The sequence below is a fragment of the Thermobia domestica genome, chromosome 2 (assembly GCF_964235325.1).
Source record: "Thermobia domestica chromosome 2, izTheDome1.hap1.1, whole genome shotgun sequence".
Lineage (NCBI taxonomy): Eukaryota > Metazoa > Arthropoda > Insecta > Zygentoma > Lepismatidae > Thermobia > Thermobia domestica.
In genome coordinates, this window is record NC_137455.1 from 129,830,213 (window position 1) to 129,845,021 (window position 14,809).

General features: G+C 36.1%; 1 protein-coding gene across 5 annotated transcripts in view; it reads left to right on the forward strand.

The window, feature by feature from the left end:
* Positions 1-772: 772 nt before the first annotated feature.
* Positions 773-14,809, forward strand: part of LOC145675519 (uncharacterized) — a 36,601-nt gene continuing 22,564 nt past the window's right edge. Inside the window, exons 1-3 of one of the 5 annotated variants that reach the window (XM_081745994.1) lie at positions 773-1,435; positions 7,559-7,799; positions 10,154-10,283. In XM_081745994.1, the coding sequence (XP_081602120.1) occupies positions 1,416-1,435; positions 7,559-7,799; positions 10,154-10,283 (391 nt within the window). In that variant the 5' untranslated portion in view covers positions 773-1,415. The remainder of the gene's footprint in view (positions 1,436-7,558; positions 7,800-10,153; positions 10,284-14,809) is intronic. The other 4 variants (XM_081746004.1, XM_081745983.1, XM_081746019.1 and 1 more) reach the window with 4 other exon arrangements.

The following is a 14,809-nucleotide window of genomic DNA, read 5'->3' on the forward strand; positions in this document are numbered from 1 at the left end:
AAGATTAGTAAAAGTAGTGCATGAGGCCACTAAACATATAAGAAAAGGGGAGAACACAAAATGGTTTAGGAGAGTTAGGAAATTAGAAAGAAAGTATGATCAAACTACCCGCTGGCACAGAGAAGAAAATTATAAAAATTGGGAAGAAATCACAGAAAAAACAATTAAAGAGAAAGCGCAGGAAAAGTAGTATGAAGAAGTTGTCAAGAAGAACAGTTTGAAAGGAATATCACATACAAAAAGCGTTATGAGAAAATAAATTATATGAACAATGATTTACGAAGCATATTACTTTTCAAAGCCAGGTCAGGGAGCCTTGAAACAGGGGTAAGATTGAAAAAATTTAAAGAAGTGAACGAAAAATGTCAACTATGTTTTAAAGAAGATGAAACACTAGAACACTTATTGTTAAAATGCGAAGAAACCCTAAAAATTAGGGGAAAATGGAAATGAGACGATGAAATGAAAAAGGAAGGAAATTTGGTTAAATTAGCTTGGAGGCTAGACTTTAATGTAAATGGAAGGGAACTAAGTAAGAAAGAAATTAAAACAAAAAAAAAACAAAGAACTTCTTGAATTTTGGTGGAAAAAGAAAATGGAAAACGTTAAATGAAAAAAGAGCAGTACTTTCTTTCACTATTTTTTTTTTTTCAGGAACCAAACTTCCGAAGAGAAGAAAGGAAAACACCTTGAACCTTGAACCTGAACCCAAAATCGCCATATTACCGATTGGATTGTTCATTAGCCATCTGGGTTCATTCATCAAACTTTCTCTCACTCCTGCCCCCATTTTCTGCTCCTTAACAGACTTCACATTCTGTACACTCCCCAACGCTTATATCCTCTCCTAAAACGTACTACTCCACTTTGTAACTGTGGTCTCGATACAGGCTCCATCGATCATCTCATTTTCTCTTGCCCTCTCTATCAACAATATCGCCCGCCATTTCTCTCTATTCTTCATAAATTTCACAGTTCTTGTCCTTTTAATGTAGATTCGTTCATTTTCAACTTATCCCCACCTGTTCTTACTGCTCATTATCTTTATTTACAAAGATTTACGTCATTTAGCATCTTATCAGCATCTCTAAAGATTCATCTCAATTCATCTGCCCCCATATGTTTCTTTTGATAACACCGTCCATAATTGCCGGGAGATCGATCGTCGCTAAGGCAAGTGGCAACCGCAGAAGAAGAAGAAGAATTGCTCATTGGACATCTGTGTGGATCATCAAAACAATGGAGAAATGGCAGAACAATAGAAAATTTACTAAAAGTAGGATTATTAATGTTTAATAAGGAAGCTACTCCTATTGCAAATTTTAAACCTGGGCGAGGAAATAACTCATATGACTTTCCCAAGGTATACTCGTTAGGAGAATAGTTTTAATTTACTGCTAGCTTAAAGTGCAAGGATGGTTTCAGCTTTAATAAGGTAATTTTGAAATGCATTAAATGATCATAAGCATTTTGTAAGTGAATAATAAATCTGCAAAAGCATACGTAGGAATTTCGGTGCAGATTTACAATATGGAAGCATATTTTTTTCACAAAATCGATTTCTTTTGAAATTGATACGCATGGAAGGAGTTTTTTTTTTATTTCCTCGTTGTAGATTGTGTTAAAGGAAGTCTTCACCGTTATGGGTAGACCTATTTTAAACCTATACTAGGTACCCTTAAAAGGGAATTCATATCGGCATTTATTCCGAAGTTGGGCGTCCGATACGTTTCGAGAAAAATCTTTATAAAAGCTATTAAAATTCATAATTTTTCAATTCCCATGTTCTTAATTGACTTTAGGGTTCCTTTCGTTACATCGTGAGGTAGGGGTGAGGTTATGTTTGGTTTGCATATACAACAGAGGTGCCCTTGGACGTGCGAACAAAGTTTACTATCTAATTCACATAGTATTGCCGTGCGAGAGTTAGCGAGTGAAGGCGGGGTAGAGGTCCGCAGGGCACGTTGTTTTCAGTTCTCATTAAACTCTATTTTTTTTTTTTTAACACTTACCAGTACCGTAGTACTTCGTTTCGTACTGAAAGCAATCACTTTCTCGACGTTTCTTCGCTGTCACCACCTTTCCACACTTCCCACAATTTGTTCTTAGGTTCATTAATTCATACTCTTCACATAGTTTTAGAATATTTTGCTCGTTATGAACGTATTGCTTCACGAAATTTAACACAGTCAGTTCACATCTTGTGCATCGTTTTCGTATATTTGCCGCCATGTTGATAATATAAATGCTCGTTGGTTTCCCACAAGGCAGCTATTCTGTTACCTTGCACCAAGTAGTTCCCTCCGCTCGCCGAATAGTCTCATGTTTTTAACTGTTTATATATAACAAATAAAGATATTTTCCAGATCCTTTTATATTATGAAGCTCACAAACGATCAAATTATTCATATCTTCCCCGTAAATATTAAAAATTTTGCTGGAAACGGACGCCCAATCTTTGGAACTTAACCCTTCGTATCTGTCACCAAGTTTTATTTTGCAGAATCTGAGTAATGAACGACTAAAAATCCATCAAAAGAAACAATTTTACTTCATTCAACATCATAAATAATAATAATCGTCCAGATTTGCAATAGGTTGTCAAATTAAAGAATGCACTTTTACGGTTATAAACGATTGTCTAAGATATTCTGGGCTGTTATTTTTCTAACTCATACTCAAGTACCGTCAAATGGGGCTACTTTGATACAAAAAAAAAAAAAAAACATGTTCTTAAATATTTTGTAAACAACATACTGTAAGCCCAATGTTATATTTTTAAAACCATGGCACAAAAGAGTACTATCACTCTGTTGATAACCATTTTTGTCAGATAATGTCTTCAGCTAGAAAAAAAATGAAATACGAGTGTTCAAAGTAGCCCCATAAATGGGGCTACTTTGAACATAATGTTAATTGTTATTATAAAATTCTTCCTATAAGCTCTATGGTATTCTTTGATATTGAGTTTAAAAGAAGCGAGTTCTATGAACATTTTGGTATATATTACATAGTTGTGCGATTTTCCTAACGGTCTACAGAAAATATTTTTAAAATGTACTTACCCAATATTTCTTAAAGGTTGATGTCCATCGTATCACTATTGCAACTTGAATATTTAAAACTTTAAAAGGTCTCTCTTGTAGTAAGAGGTCCGTATGTTCATACGAATCTAACAGAGACGTTTTTAAAGATACGCAAATATTTTTTTCGGAACGATGGATAAGCACTATTTACACTATACAGGATGGTAAGAAACTATTTGTATACGATTGGAACATGCTTGGCCTTATTGCAAATTGAGACTTTCAAAAGAGATGCCGCCAAACTTAAGAAGCCCTCGATTGCTAAGAATGGGCTCTGGTAACATCGGAACAATGTGTTTTGCACAAACCATATCACTGTCTACATTTTCGGGTCAATAGAATGTCATACTGGTACCTGTTTTATTAATGCGCGTAAACTTGACTTTCCAATTGCAGCTCTCTTTGTCTATGACTTGCCCAGTATAATGCCATTTACCTTTCTTTAGAATATACCAGGGTGGATTGATTTAAATCAGTCTGATTTAAATCACGATTTTAATCAAGATTTAAATCACTTGATTTTTTAAATAAAAATCGTTGATTTAAATCAAATTCCGAAATGAATTAATTTAAAGTGAAAGTAAGTAAAATCCTGTTTCTGTTCTGTTATTTCGATTATGGAAGATAATAATCATAATACAATGGGACTCAAATGTATGTAAGCACAGTATGAAAACGAGTATCATATAGGGAACGATCAGGGAAAATCCCGTTTGAGCGGGTAACGGGTAAACCCTGCTTTCTTCTCTTTGTAACACAGGGTTTTAAAATTTCTATTCCAAAGGGGAAATCACCATGGACATTTAAGATGACAACTCTTTTGTGTCCACGTCTATTTGTTTGTTTCCAGATAATAGGGGTGTATTTAGAGGGGTCCGATCCCTCTCCGAAAAAAAATAGATTTTAAAATTTTGGCGAAATTTATGTACTAAATACATAGAAGTTCCTCGGGATCGTAATACGACAAATTTTGGATGCGTTATAATATCGAATAATACTTTTGATAAAGTGGATACTTGACCCCATTGCAGATGTGATCGCAGAAAATTTTCCGCGCCTGTGCACGAAAAATTGTCAGAGGAAATAAAATAGCCAACAGAAAAGTATAAAAACGTGCCTGCTATGTATAGATGTCTTAAATGCACGGACAACTTGCATTTGAACTGTTTTTCACGTCACATAAAGGATATTTTAACAATCACAAGTGTTTCTTCTGCTGGAACTGATCATCTTTATTTTTTTATTTTGGAATTCCTGCAGAAAATTTTTGACTTACAAAAGCTCATCGCATAAAGACAAAGAGAGTTCTGCCATCGGCTAATATATGGGATCAGAAAACGGTATTCACGATTAAATTAAATATCGACTAAAAGCAGGGAATTCGTGTTATTATTCAGTCCAAAATCTCTTATCGTCGCGAATTCTGTCAAGGAATTTGAAGCTTTAAAATATATAAAACGATAATTATGCCTGTTGTGCTGTATGGTTGTGAAACATGGTCGCTTACGCTGAGGGAAGAACGCAGACTGAAAGTATTTGAGAATAAAATCCTGAAACGAATATTCGGAACCAAAAGGGACGCAAATGAGGAATGGCGAAAACTTCATGATGAGGAACTGCATAATTTATACCGTTCACCAAACATTTTTAGGGTCATCAAATCTTGGATTCTCAGGTGGGCAGGACATGTAGCGAGAATGGAAGAAAGTAGGAACGCTTTCAAAGTTTTAACTGGAAGCCCAATCGGAAAACGACCATTGGGAAGACCTAGGCGCAGATGGAAGGACAGTATTAAGATGGATCTCGCAGAAGTAAGAATACAAAATAGAAACTGGATGATTCAGTTGACTAAGGATAGAAGTCAGGAGAGCTTTTGTGAACATGGCATTGAACCTCCGGGTTCATAGGTCATAGAGTGAGTTAGTTAATTTTAGGCGAAATTTGTGTGCTTTATATGTATTTCGTGCCGCTAGCTAGTTCCAATTGTTTAAAAATATGCCCCTGCCAAATATCAGCAACTTTCGTGAAAAGAAAAGTATCATGTTGATATACATTGCTGTACTTTTTCCTTAATGCTTAAGAAACATTGTTTGGGATTGAAATAGGTTAACGATTGGGAATTAATTCAAAATTAAAACCTAATACTTTCACTTAAATGGCATAATTAACATTTAATACTAGTTCCTAATGCTTTTTCTTCAGTTCGCGACTTGTATTATACGAAGGAAAAGATTTGATTTAAATCAAAAAAATCGATTTAAATCAAAAAAATCAACAAAAATGATTTTTTTGAAAAAAATCATGATTTTTTTCCACCCTGGAATATACCGTACTATTACCCACGAACTGATTTTTAGACCCACCAAAATCAGCTGTTCATTATAGCCCCATTTCTTACCTAAAATGACATGTGGTTTTCAAAAATTCACCAAAATTTGAATATAGGATAGACAACAATAGAACCTATTGGAATCTGTAGATAATGGCTGAGATTTCATCAGTAACACTGATTTAGGCAGTTACTGCTTTAAACCAGAGTTCCAGAGACACAATTTTCTGGTTGACGAAAAATTAGAAAAAACATCGCTTCATATTTAATTTTTTTTTCTCATACATCATTGTTAGTAAAGTTTATAGATTTGTCATGGTTGAATTCAGAACATTCCAAACTACTACTTGCAATATTCAAATGAGCCGCAAATGACTTTTCAGGGCATGAAAATTTTGTTTGAAACATTTTCCCAGTTTTGTTCAAAGAAGCCCCCATGTTCATAGTAGCCCCATTTGACGGTAATTGTGTACAGATGAATAATATGCGTGCAAACTGATGTGTCATGAAAAGATTCATGTATAGAAAGCACCAACTTGTGCTAGGGTAGATTAGTACAGTAGGAAAGGTTAGCAAACTAGAGGGCCTATGTTTAGCAGAAGGGGTCCAGCTCTTTTTTCTAAAAAATGTTACACTTTTGGTAATTTCTGTTCGCATTAAGTTAGTGTAGGTTTGGTTTATGATATGTTAGTGTAGGGGTCCAGCATAATTTTCCAAAAGATGATAGAATTTCGCTTATTTCTACTAATATTAGATTAGTTTAGGTTAGTTCAGGTTGCTTAGGTTAGATTAGATTAGATTTTGTTACGTGTAATTACTTGCATCATCCATTTCTCCTGTAAATTTTATGTTTTTTACGTGCTTCTGCACCCCTTCTGCGAAACATACTCCGAGTAGATTAGATTAGGTTAGCACAAGATTGCCAGTGTACTATTTATTTGGGCTACCCCATATTTGTATAATACGGGATATCCCCGTAATAACTATTTGAATGAAATATAAAACTTAAAAAAAAAAAAAAAAAAAATGTACTGAAAAGTTATTTAAATATTGAGGTGGAAACCAGGATTTTAACTAGATAATATTTTAAAATAAGTAAATTTCCATCAACTTGAAAATAACCTGTAGTATTTTTTAGCATTAATCTTCTTTCAGAAGGCGATCGCAGGAAACTATTGTCATTGGTTTGCGGAGTGAAATTGATGTTTCAATCTTTTTGACTTTTGGAGAATGGATATGACGCGACTGCAGTGACTGCTGCTTGGATTTAGGCGTGTGGTGGAACACTCAGGCTTATCACCTGTCCCAACGGAGTTCAGAAATATATATCTTCCTCTTCTACGAAGTGGGTTTCGCAATAATTTGGCGTTGTATTTGTCAATCAGCTGATTCGGGACACAGTGCACACAACTTTTTGTGTTCTAACCCACAACTTTATGAATTGTGTTTCGTGAAACATCAAGAACCATCGCCAGAATTCTCTAATTGTCATTTGCCTGTTCGCACACACCTCTGCTTGAATGCGATTATGAAGATTGTTCGTTATTACGGACGACCTCCACCTCCTGTCTTCATCGTGAATATCATAGCGACCTTCTGCGAACTCACGGTGTGATATTTCATCACATTTTACCGATTTATTACGTTCCCGCACTACTTCTCGGTGAATCTCCGTTGGACACTTTCTTTATACCTGCAAAAATCTTATCACGCTGCATACTTCGTACCTGGCGGGATTTAGTATTTCGGACGCGTGCACATCGCACAAGACTCAACACAACACTGACCTGTAACCCCCTTGTCAATCCTCGTCGTATGGATAAAGGTTGCTGCAAGTTTTGACAACTTTAATACACGTTTTTGCCCTAACGTGCAAATGTGTTTGTATCTTTATTTTTCATGACAACTTCGTATCTTTCTCCATTGAAATGTGTCTACCTCCAGCCTGGTAACTCTTACCAAGTGACCACTTGACTTGAAATGTCATTTGACCAATATTACGCTTTCCATCTCCCTCTCTTTTTAAATTTTTCTTTGTTTCTAGCTTTTCCGTATTTGATGATTCGTGTAATGAGTGGTATTAGTATTGGGAGTATATTTTTACTTTTTTTTTTTTTTTTTGTTAGAAAATAACGTATTTTAGATGCCTGCTATTTCAGGTATTGACAAAAACTTGTGAAATGAGTGGTAGAAACTCCCCATGCTTGGACATAAATGCATTTGTGAAAACTGAACTTCGATCCAGCAGTCCGCAAGATGTAAAACCAAATATTCAGAATATTAGTAGTGAGGATAGAGAATCAGATTCAGGCAATTCTGCAGGAATAAGATGGCCCGGATCCTGGCAGGATGGTACCAGAAAAAGTGCCTTTTTGCCTTACAGAGTGAGTAAAAAAATGCTGTAGTAACAGATTTCATGTGCAAAATGGGACTATGTTTAACTTTGGAGTAGCACAGCTTTGATTTCACAGATAAAATTGTTATTGGTGTTAACGTGAAACAAAGAAATTGTGGATATACAGAAACATTAATGGTGTTTAGTATTTACTGCATTTTTTTAGCCCATTTGTTTATAATGGGATATTTTTCTCTTTAAAATAAACTGGATTTTTAATTTAAACTTATTTTTACACACCACAATCCTCTGTAGGTGCGAATTCAATAACTTACAAAGAGTGAAAAAGTAATTTGACTGGACCGGAACTCAGATCCTTAATCTCCGGCATACTGTATCGATGCGTTAACCGCTACGCTACCCAGTCCGCTTCCCAGCACAGCCAAACACTCTCCCACTCCTGCAGTCGGTGCTCTCTACTCAGACCACATGGCTTGTACCACAGCCTAAGCTTCTGTGCTTGAACAATCCAGTCTCCATATATTAAGAACACCTTTGACGGTTGTGATTTCATATATATTAATGAAAAGAGGCAACAACCAATTTAATCGCCAAAACCACAACCGTCAAAAAGGTGTTTTTAATATATGGACACTGGATTGTCTAAGCACAGCAGCTTAGGCTGTGATACAAGCCATGTGGTCTGAGTAGAGAGCACCGACTGCAGGAGTGAGAGAGTGTTTAGCTGCTCTGGGAAGCGGACTGGGTGACGTAGTGGTTAACACATCAGCACGGTATGCCGGAGATCCCGGGTTCGAGTCCCGGTCCAGTCAAATCATTTTTTCACTCTTTGTAAGTTAATGGATTTTTAATTATCTGATTTATTAATTTCTTCTGCAGGTTGTTGTGTGTTGCTTGTTTTTTTAAGCTGAATTTATATTTTCTGTAAATTACTAACACTTATATTAAATTTTGTTATTAAATATTAAAATTTTATATAGCAAAATTTAATTTTAATATAGTAAGGGAAATTTAAATAGATTTAAATTAGAAATCAGTAAAATTAAACCAATAGAAAATAATCCAATATTTGCTAATAGGCGCTGTAGGATAGCTAACTAATTAAATAACAGGCACTCACTTTGTACCCGAAAATAATTAATTCTTCTATCCTCTCTGGGGCTTTCACTAAGCAGCGTTGCTTAGGAAAGTCGGAGCGAGGACCAAACTTATATGAGAAAAAATAATCATTTTTGGATACTAAGGTGAGTGTGTTATTTCATTAAAATTACAGTTACTTTTAAAGGAAACGAAAATAATTCCTCGTATAAATCAATGGGGTATAAGAAAAAAAAAAAAAAAAACGAAATATTCAACATCGTTATGTGAAGTATGAAAACTATATACGAAGTTTGAAAAAAAAGGCATTACATGTCCTCACACTACTTTTTATAGCAGTTTTTGGTAAGCCGATAGAATTTTTGAAACAACATTCGCACGTTTTCATCATTTTCAAATCCTGAGTCGAAATGCGCCAAGCAGCTTCTCTAACTCAACCGCTGTACTACCACTAGTTTGTAACACTAGTGAGTGGCTGTTCTGGAAAGCGAACTGGGTGGCGGTAGCGGTTAATGCATCGGCACGGTATGTCGGAGGTCCCATTCTAGTCGGTCACTTTTTCACTCTTTTTGTTATAAAATTCGCACCTATAGAGGATTCTAGTGTGTAAAAACTAGTGTATATAAATAATATATAAAGGTAACAATTTCAATTTGATCCATTTAATTTATTCTTCTGTTACTCAATATTTTGAAGTTCACCGACCACTCGTCGACTTTATAGAACATAATAGTAAGCAGCTTGTTTTGTTTGAGAACTAGGGTGAATAGTGACCTAAAATTTGTTTTAAAAGAAAACTAAAATTTTCTTAAATATTTCATACATTATATATGTGTATATATCGTCAGTAGGCAAAAATAATTCTCGCAGACCGTAATTTCAATGTCTTTTGCAGAACAAGCAACTGCCTTTCGTTCGAAGTGTTATTTCTACTTCTTAAACTAATGTAGTATGTTTATAGTTTTATTTTTAGCATATAACATACTGAAAAATCAAAGTTTAGGTGCTATCCTGGCTGAAAAATCGGAATGTAAACATTCCAATATTTATGGAAAAGAAACTCGAAATCTCTTCTAAACGTAATGGAATTTCTGTGAATGTTATCTCACCTTACATGATGCTTGAAAATTTGAAGAAATGATACTCCTCTTCTATTGAGGCTCGTGTATGCACGATGATGGCCTTTCTGTCTGGTAACTACTCGTATATAGTTTATCTTCCCAAACAACATATTTCCTTCTTGACTGTTACATATTATTTTTCTTATTTGTTTATTTGTTTTAGCCTACTACGGTTCTAACAAATCTTCAACGGGGAAATATACAGACGCAGACACCAGTTGTTGAACCGATTGACCTAAGCTTGCATCATCGTGCCGGCCAAGGTGAAGTGACAGCTGAGGAGATACAACAAGGTGAGCTTAGGGATCAATATACAATCTGATATTACTGTTCTTTACGGTGTTATGTAACACCTGCGTCATTAAGGACTGAAGCTATTATATTAAAGTGGAGACCGAGCAAAGACATGACAGGACTGCTAAGCTATAAATATTTACAATGTAGTTTGCTCGAAGCATGTCATAGAAGTTGAAGTAACATTCACTTACCATAATTGGGTCGTTAACTAAATGTGAATTATGCTGAAGTTCTTTTATGTGGACATCATTGTTTTTCTTTCCGCCTTCCCGTAGTTTCATTGGTGACAGCTTATAACAGTAAGTGGTTCGAACCTTACCTGTCCCTGTTCGGGAAGACAGTGCATCCCTAGTTGGAAAGACATTTTTATAACAGTTTTGAGTTTAATGCTTGCTCCTTCCTGGTTGGGAAAGCTATCTTATAATAGTACTAGAGTTCGATCCTTGTTTGTCCGTGGTCGAGATAAACCCTTTTTACAACAGTATGTGGTTTGTATTCTGCAGATCCCTAGGTGGGCTTGGACATTTACAATGGTCCGGGATTCGATCCTCTACGATTTATACGTCTCCTTTAGAATTTAATGACAATTTGGATCATCCATCAAAGCCAACTATACAGCCACTCGACAACACGATTCAGAGTTCGGTCAGAACGTTCTGGGGAACCGACACAAAGCTAACTCTAATTATATTCTCAGCGCTTATGCAATTTAATAATGTAGGAATTATTATGTTCCATAGTCGCTGGTTATTTGTGCTGAAAAGAAAATTATGTTAAATTATTTCTTAAAACTAACAAATATAAATTTATGTCATGATAATTATTTTGTAAAGGATACTCGAAATTTCACTTCTCACTTTAATTAACAACACTAAAACTTCACGAACATACGAGGGTTGGGGCAAAAGTCATGGCAACTATTTTTTTTCTTGCAGATATGTGAGCGGAGCACAAACTTCTATGTGTCGCGTGGAAGTTCTGCAGGTATAGTGTGTATTCAGAACAACAGATGGCTCTGTGATAGCTGGTAGTAGCACAGCGAGGGCTGTGAAATCAGTCAGTTGGTGAGTGTCGTGCGAGATGGAAGTAACCCGTGTTGGGCAGTGTGCTTACATCAAAATAGCCGTTATCCGAGGGAGAAATGCGATGGAATGTCACAGTGAATTAGTGGAAGCCCTTGGGAATAATGCTCTACTATACCGGACAGTAGCACGGTGGGTAGGAAAGTTTCAGCAAGGATGTGTGTCAACCAGTGATGAGCAACGTTCGGGACGACCTGTCAGTGTGCGGACACACGTGGCACGTGCCGTCATCGAGCAGCTCCTGGACGAAAACAGACGATGGACGCTACTGGAGTTGGCGGACGCAAGTGGCATCGAGAAATGCACCATCCACAGGATATTGCGTAATGAGCTGCAATTACGCAAAATCGCATCCAATGGTACCGCATGCAATGACGGAAGTTCAAAGGTGGATGCGCTATGCAATATGCTCCTACCACCTTGCACGCTGGCAACAGGACGACGATCAATTTTTGGCAAGAATTATCGCCATCGATGAATTTTGGGACAGGGCATACGAACCAGAACTGAAACCTCAGTCCGCGGTTTGGCGACATGCTGGATCACCGAGGAGGCAGAATTTCCATCAGAATCCGTCCCCAGTCAAATTGATGGTGGTCGTTGCGTATGATGTCATGGGTGTCATTGTTTGCCACTTTGTTCCACATGGCAGAAAAGTGACCGCACAGTACTACAGGGGCTTCCTGGTACGACAGGTACGACGTAGCGTTCGGGAAAAACGTCCGAATCTTGTGGACAGTGCAATAATCCTTCACGACAATGCAAAACCACATAAAGCAGAGTGTGTAGGGCAGCTACTGCGACGTTGGGGATGGGAAGAATTGGAACACCCACCGTACTATCCTGACATTTCGCCCTGTGACTTTGATCTCATTCGAAAGATTAAGGAACCATTACGTGGTAGGTGGTTTGCAACACGCGAGGACATTGCTAATGCTGTGTGCGAACAGGTGACCGATTCACAAAGGGTGCGGCAAATTCTGAGGCGGCTGGTATTCAGCGCCTCCCACATCGTTAGCAGCGAGTGGTGCAAGTAGCAGGGGACTACTTTTGAGGGTTTTTAGGCCCAGGTTTGTCATGTCAACTGTATGCGTACTGTGTTGTCATTCTCTTGCACCGTGAAGGTCATATTGCCCTGTATACTACCGTAATAAATTAGTGAATTAGGATATTTCAGTGCTATTCATTATTCATGAATGTAGTTAACACCTTGTCCTTTCGTCTGTATATGTCACATTTTCCAACCGGACTGGTATCTTCAAGAAAAAAAATAGTTGCCATGACTTTTGCCCCAACCCTCGTATATTACATTATTTTTAGGTACTTTAATTTGGATAACTAAATATGATAATAAGATTTTATATTCGGTCCATTTATTATTATTGTGAACGCGGGAGGCGCGGTCCTCGCGTGGTACCGGTTGTGTTTCGTCACATTGTTGATTTATACAATTTCACTGTCACTGTTCACTCACTTTGGCGCTGAAGGATAATCATTTTTGATAATTCCAGGGGGGATGTTCTGAAGGTTACGGGTTGCATTCTCTCTCCATCCTTTTCGTCTTCTTTACGATGGACATGTTGCTTTTCCTAAGACGACTTTAAAATTAATTATCACATACAAATACTTTGAGATTTTAAATTATCTTCTTTGACTGCATTTTCGTTGTGATTGATGTCCTTTTAACGTATTAATGTGCTGTTTAACAAAATGTTATGTTTTTAGTCGCACCAACACGGCTTCTATTGTATCTCGCTGTTGTTGCACCCAGAACACTTGTCAGACTAGTTTGATTTTTCTGTCCGTCTCTCGCGTTGCTACGCAACGGATCGACTCACGATGTAGTCTGGTGATGTCAAAGTTAAAAATAGCTATGACAACCCATAGGCAAGAATTTTTAGAGACGACATTTGCTTCTTGTACTGAATTTTAACTCCTTATTTGGGAAGGCGAGAGGAACACTACGATATCCGTCGCAGACGCGACGCACATACATATATGCATATTCGTTTGTTGGCTGAGAGAAAAATTCTTGAGAGTGCTTTTATACGAGGTTCATTTAAAAATTAATTTTTTTTTAATAACTACTCGATGAGCTGAACCATATGGTTACATAGGCGCTCGACAGGACGTTTGTTTTGAGAAAGAGAAAAACAAACAGAACCCTGTAACACTGATCACTTCACTAGTATCACCAAGTTTCATCCACTGGTCTTCAAAGGGTTAACATCAATCAAGTCTTCTTGTAATGATATAACGAAAAAATTTTTAAAGTCCATTCGGAAGTACGGTAACGAAGACGTGGGCAATACAAGTCGAATTTCGGATTACGGTTGGGTCATAATTTGAATAAAGTTTAATAATGTCTTTTATTATATTAATATTTGTTGTTTTAAACTACTTAAGTACCACAATTTCAAACACATCAAAACATAAACAAAGTCTTTATTATTTTCTTTCAAAATAGCATATTTGATAATTTGAATAACTAATTACTGTCATTGTTTACTATTAAACACAAAAATATTTTACTTGTAAGTATACTAAATGATTCTTATAACATAAAATATTTACTATTGTAGTGCCTTATACTCTTAAGTTTCACATGAAGTAATTATGTTACTAACCTAAGAAAATATTCACGCTTACTATTTACTTTCACTAAAAACAATTTTAAACACATTAGAAAACTGACACAATAAATGTATATCTGTATTCATTCATTTTTTATTAGTAGTAGTATATTAATTATTATTACTACTATGATATAAAGATATAGCACACAAGTTAAATTCAGGTAAGACTACACATAAATATTTTCAAAATATAAGTTGCGATATTCAAAATTTTACTTAAATCTACAACAATATTAATTAATCATGATACTTTACATTTATTACATTCTGGTTAAAAATTGACCAAGAATAGGCTGAGCAGTGGATGGTTTGTCAGACAATTACACCTTTTAAAGTGTCTGCCCTCCTAAATTTAGAAGATACCACCCACATTAAAGTTATTTATTTTCCTCCCCGAGATGAGGGTTAATTATAGAGTAAAAGGTTAATATTAAAAAGAATATAGAAGGGCATAATACGAAAATTGCCTACGCCGGACGTTACATAAATATAATGTTACCCAAGAGTGGGAGGGAACCTCATCTCATACCTTGACATATATCTTTGCTGATTTTTCCATTACTTTGGAAAAGAAAATATCAACGGCCATTTGGAAGTCGCATTGCTGGTCACAGATGCCTCCTTACATCATATCAAATAACTTTTTTTAATTACCAAACTCATTGCAAGTGTCGATTTCATAAAATACAAGCAGTCCGGCATAACGAAGTTTTTTGTTTATCCTACACCTACTCGAGGCTTTTTCAACACAAAAACAATTTCGAAAAGTTTCATTTGCCAATGAACAACTAATGTAAATATATA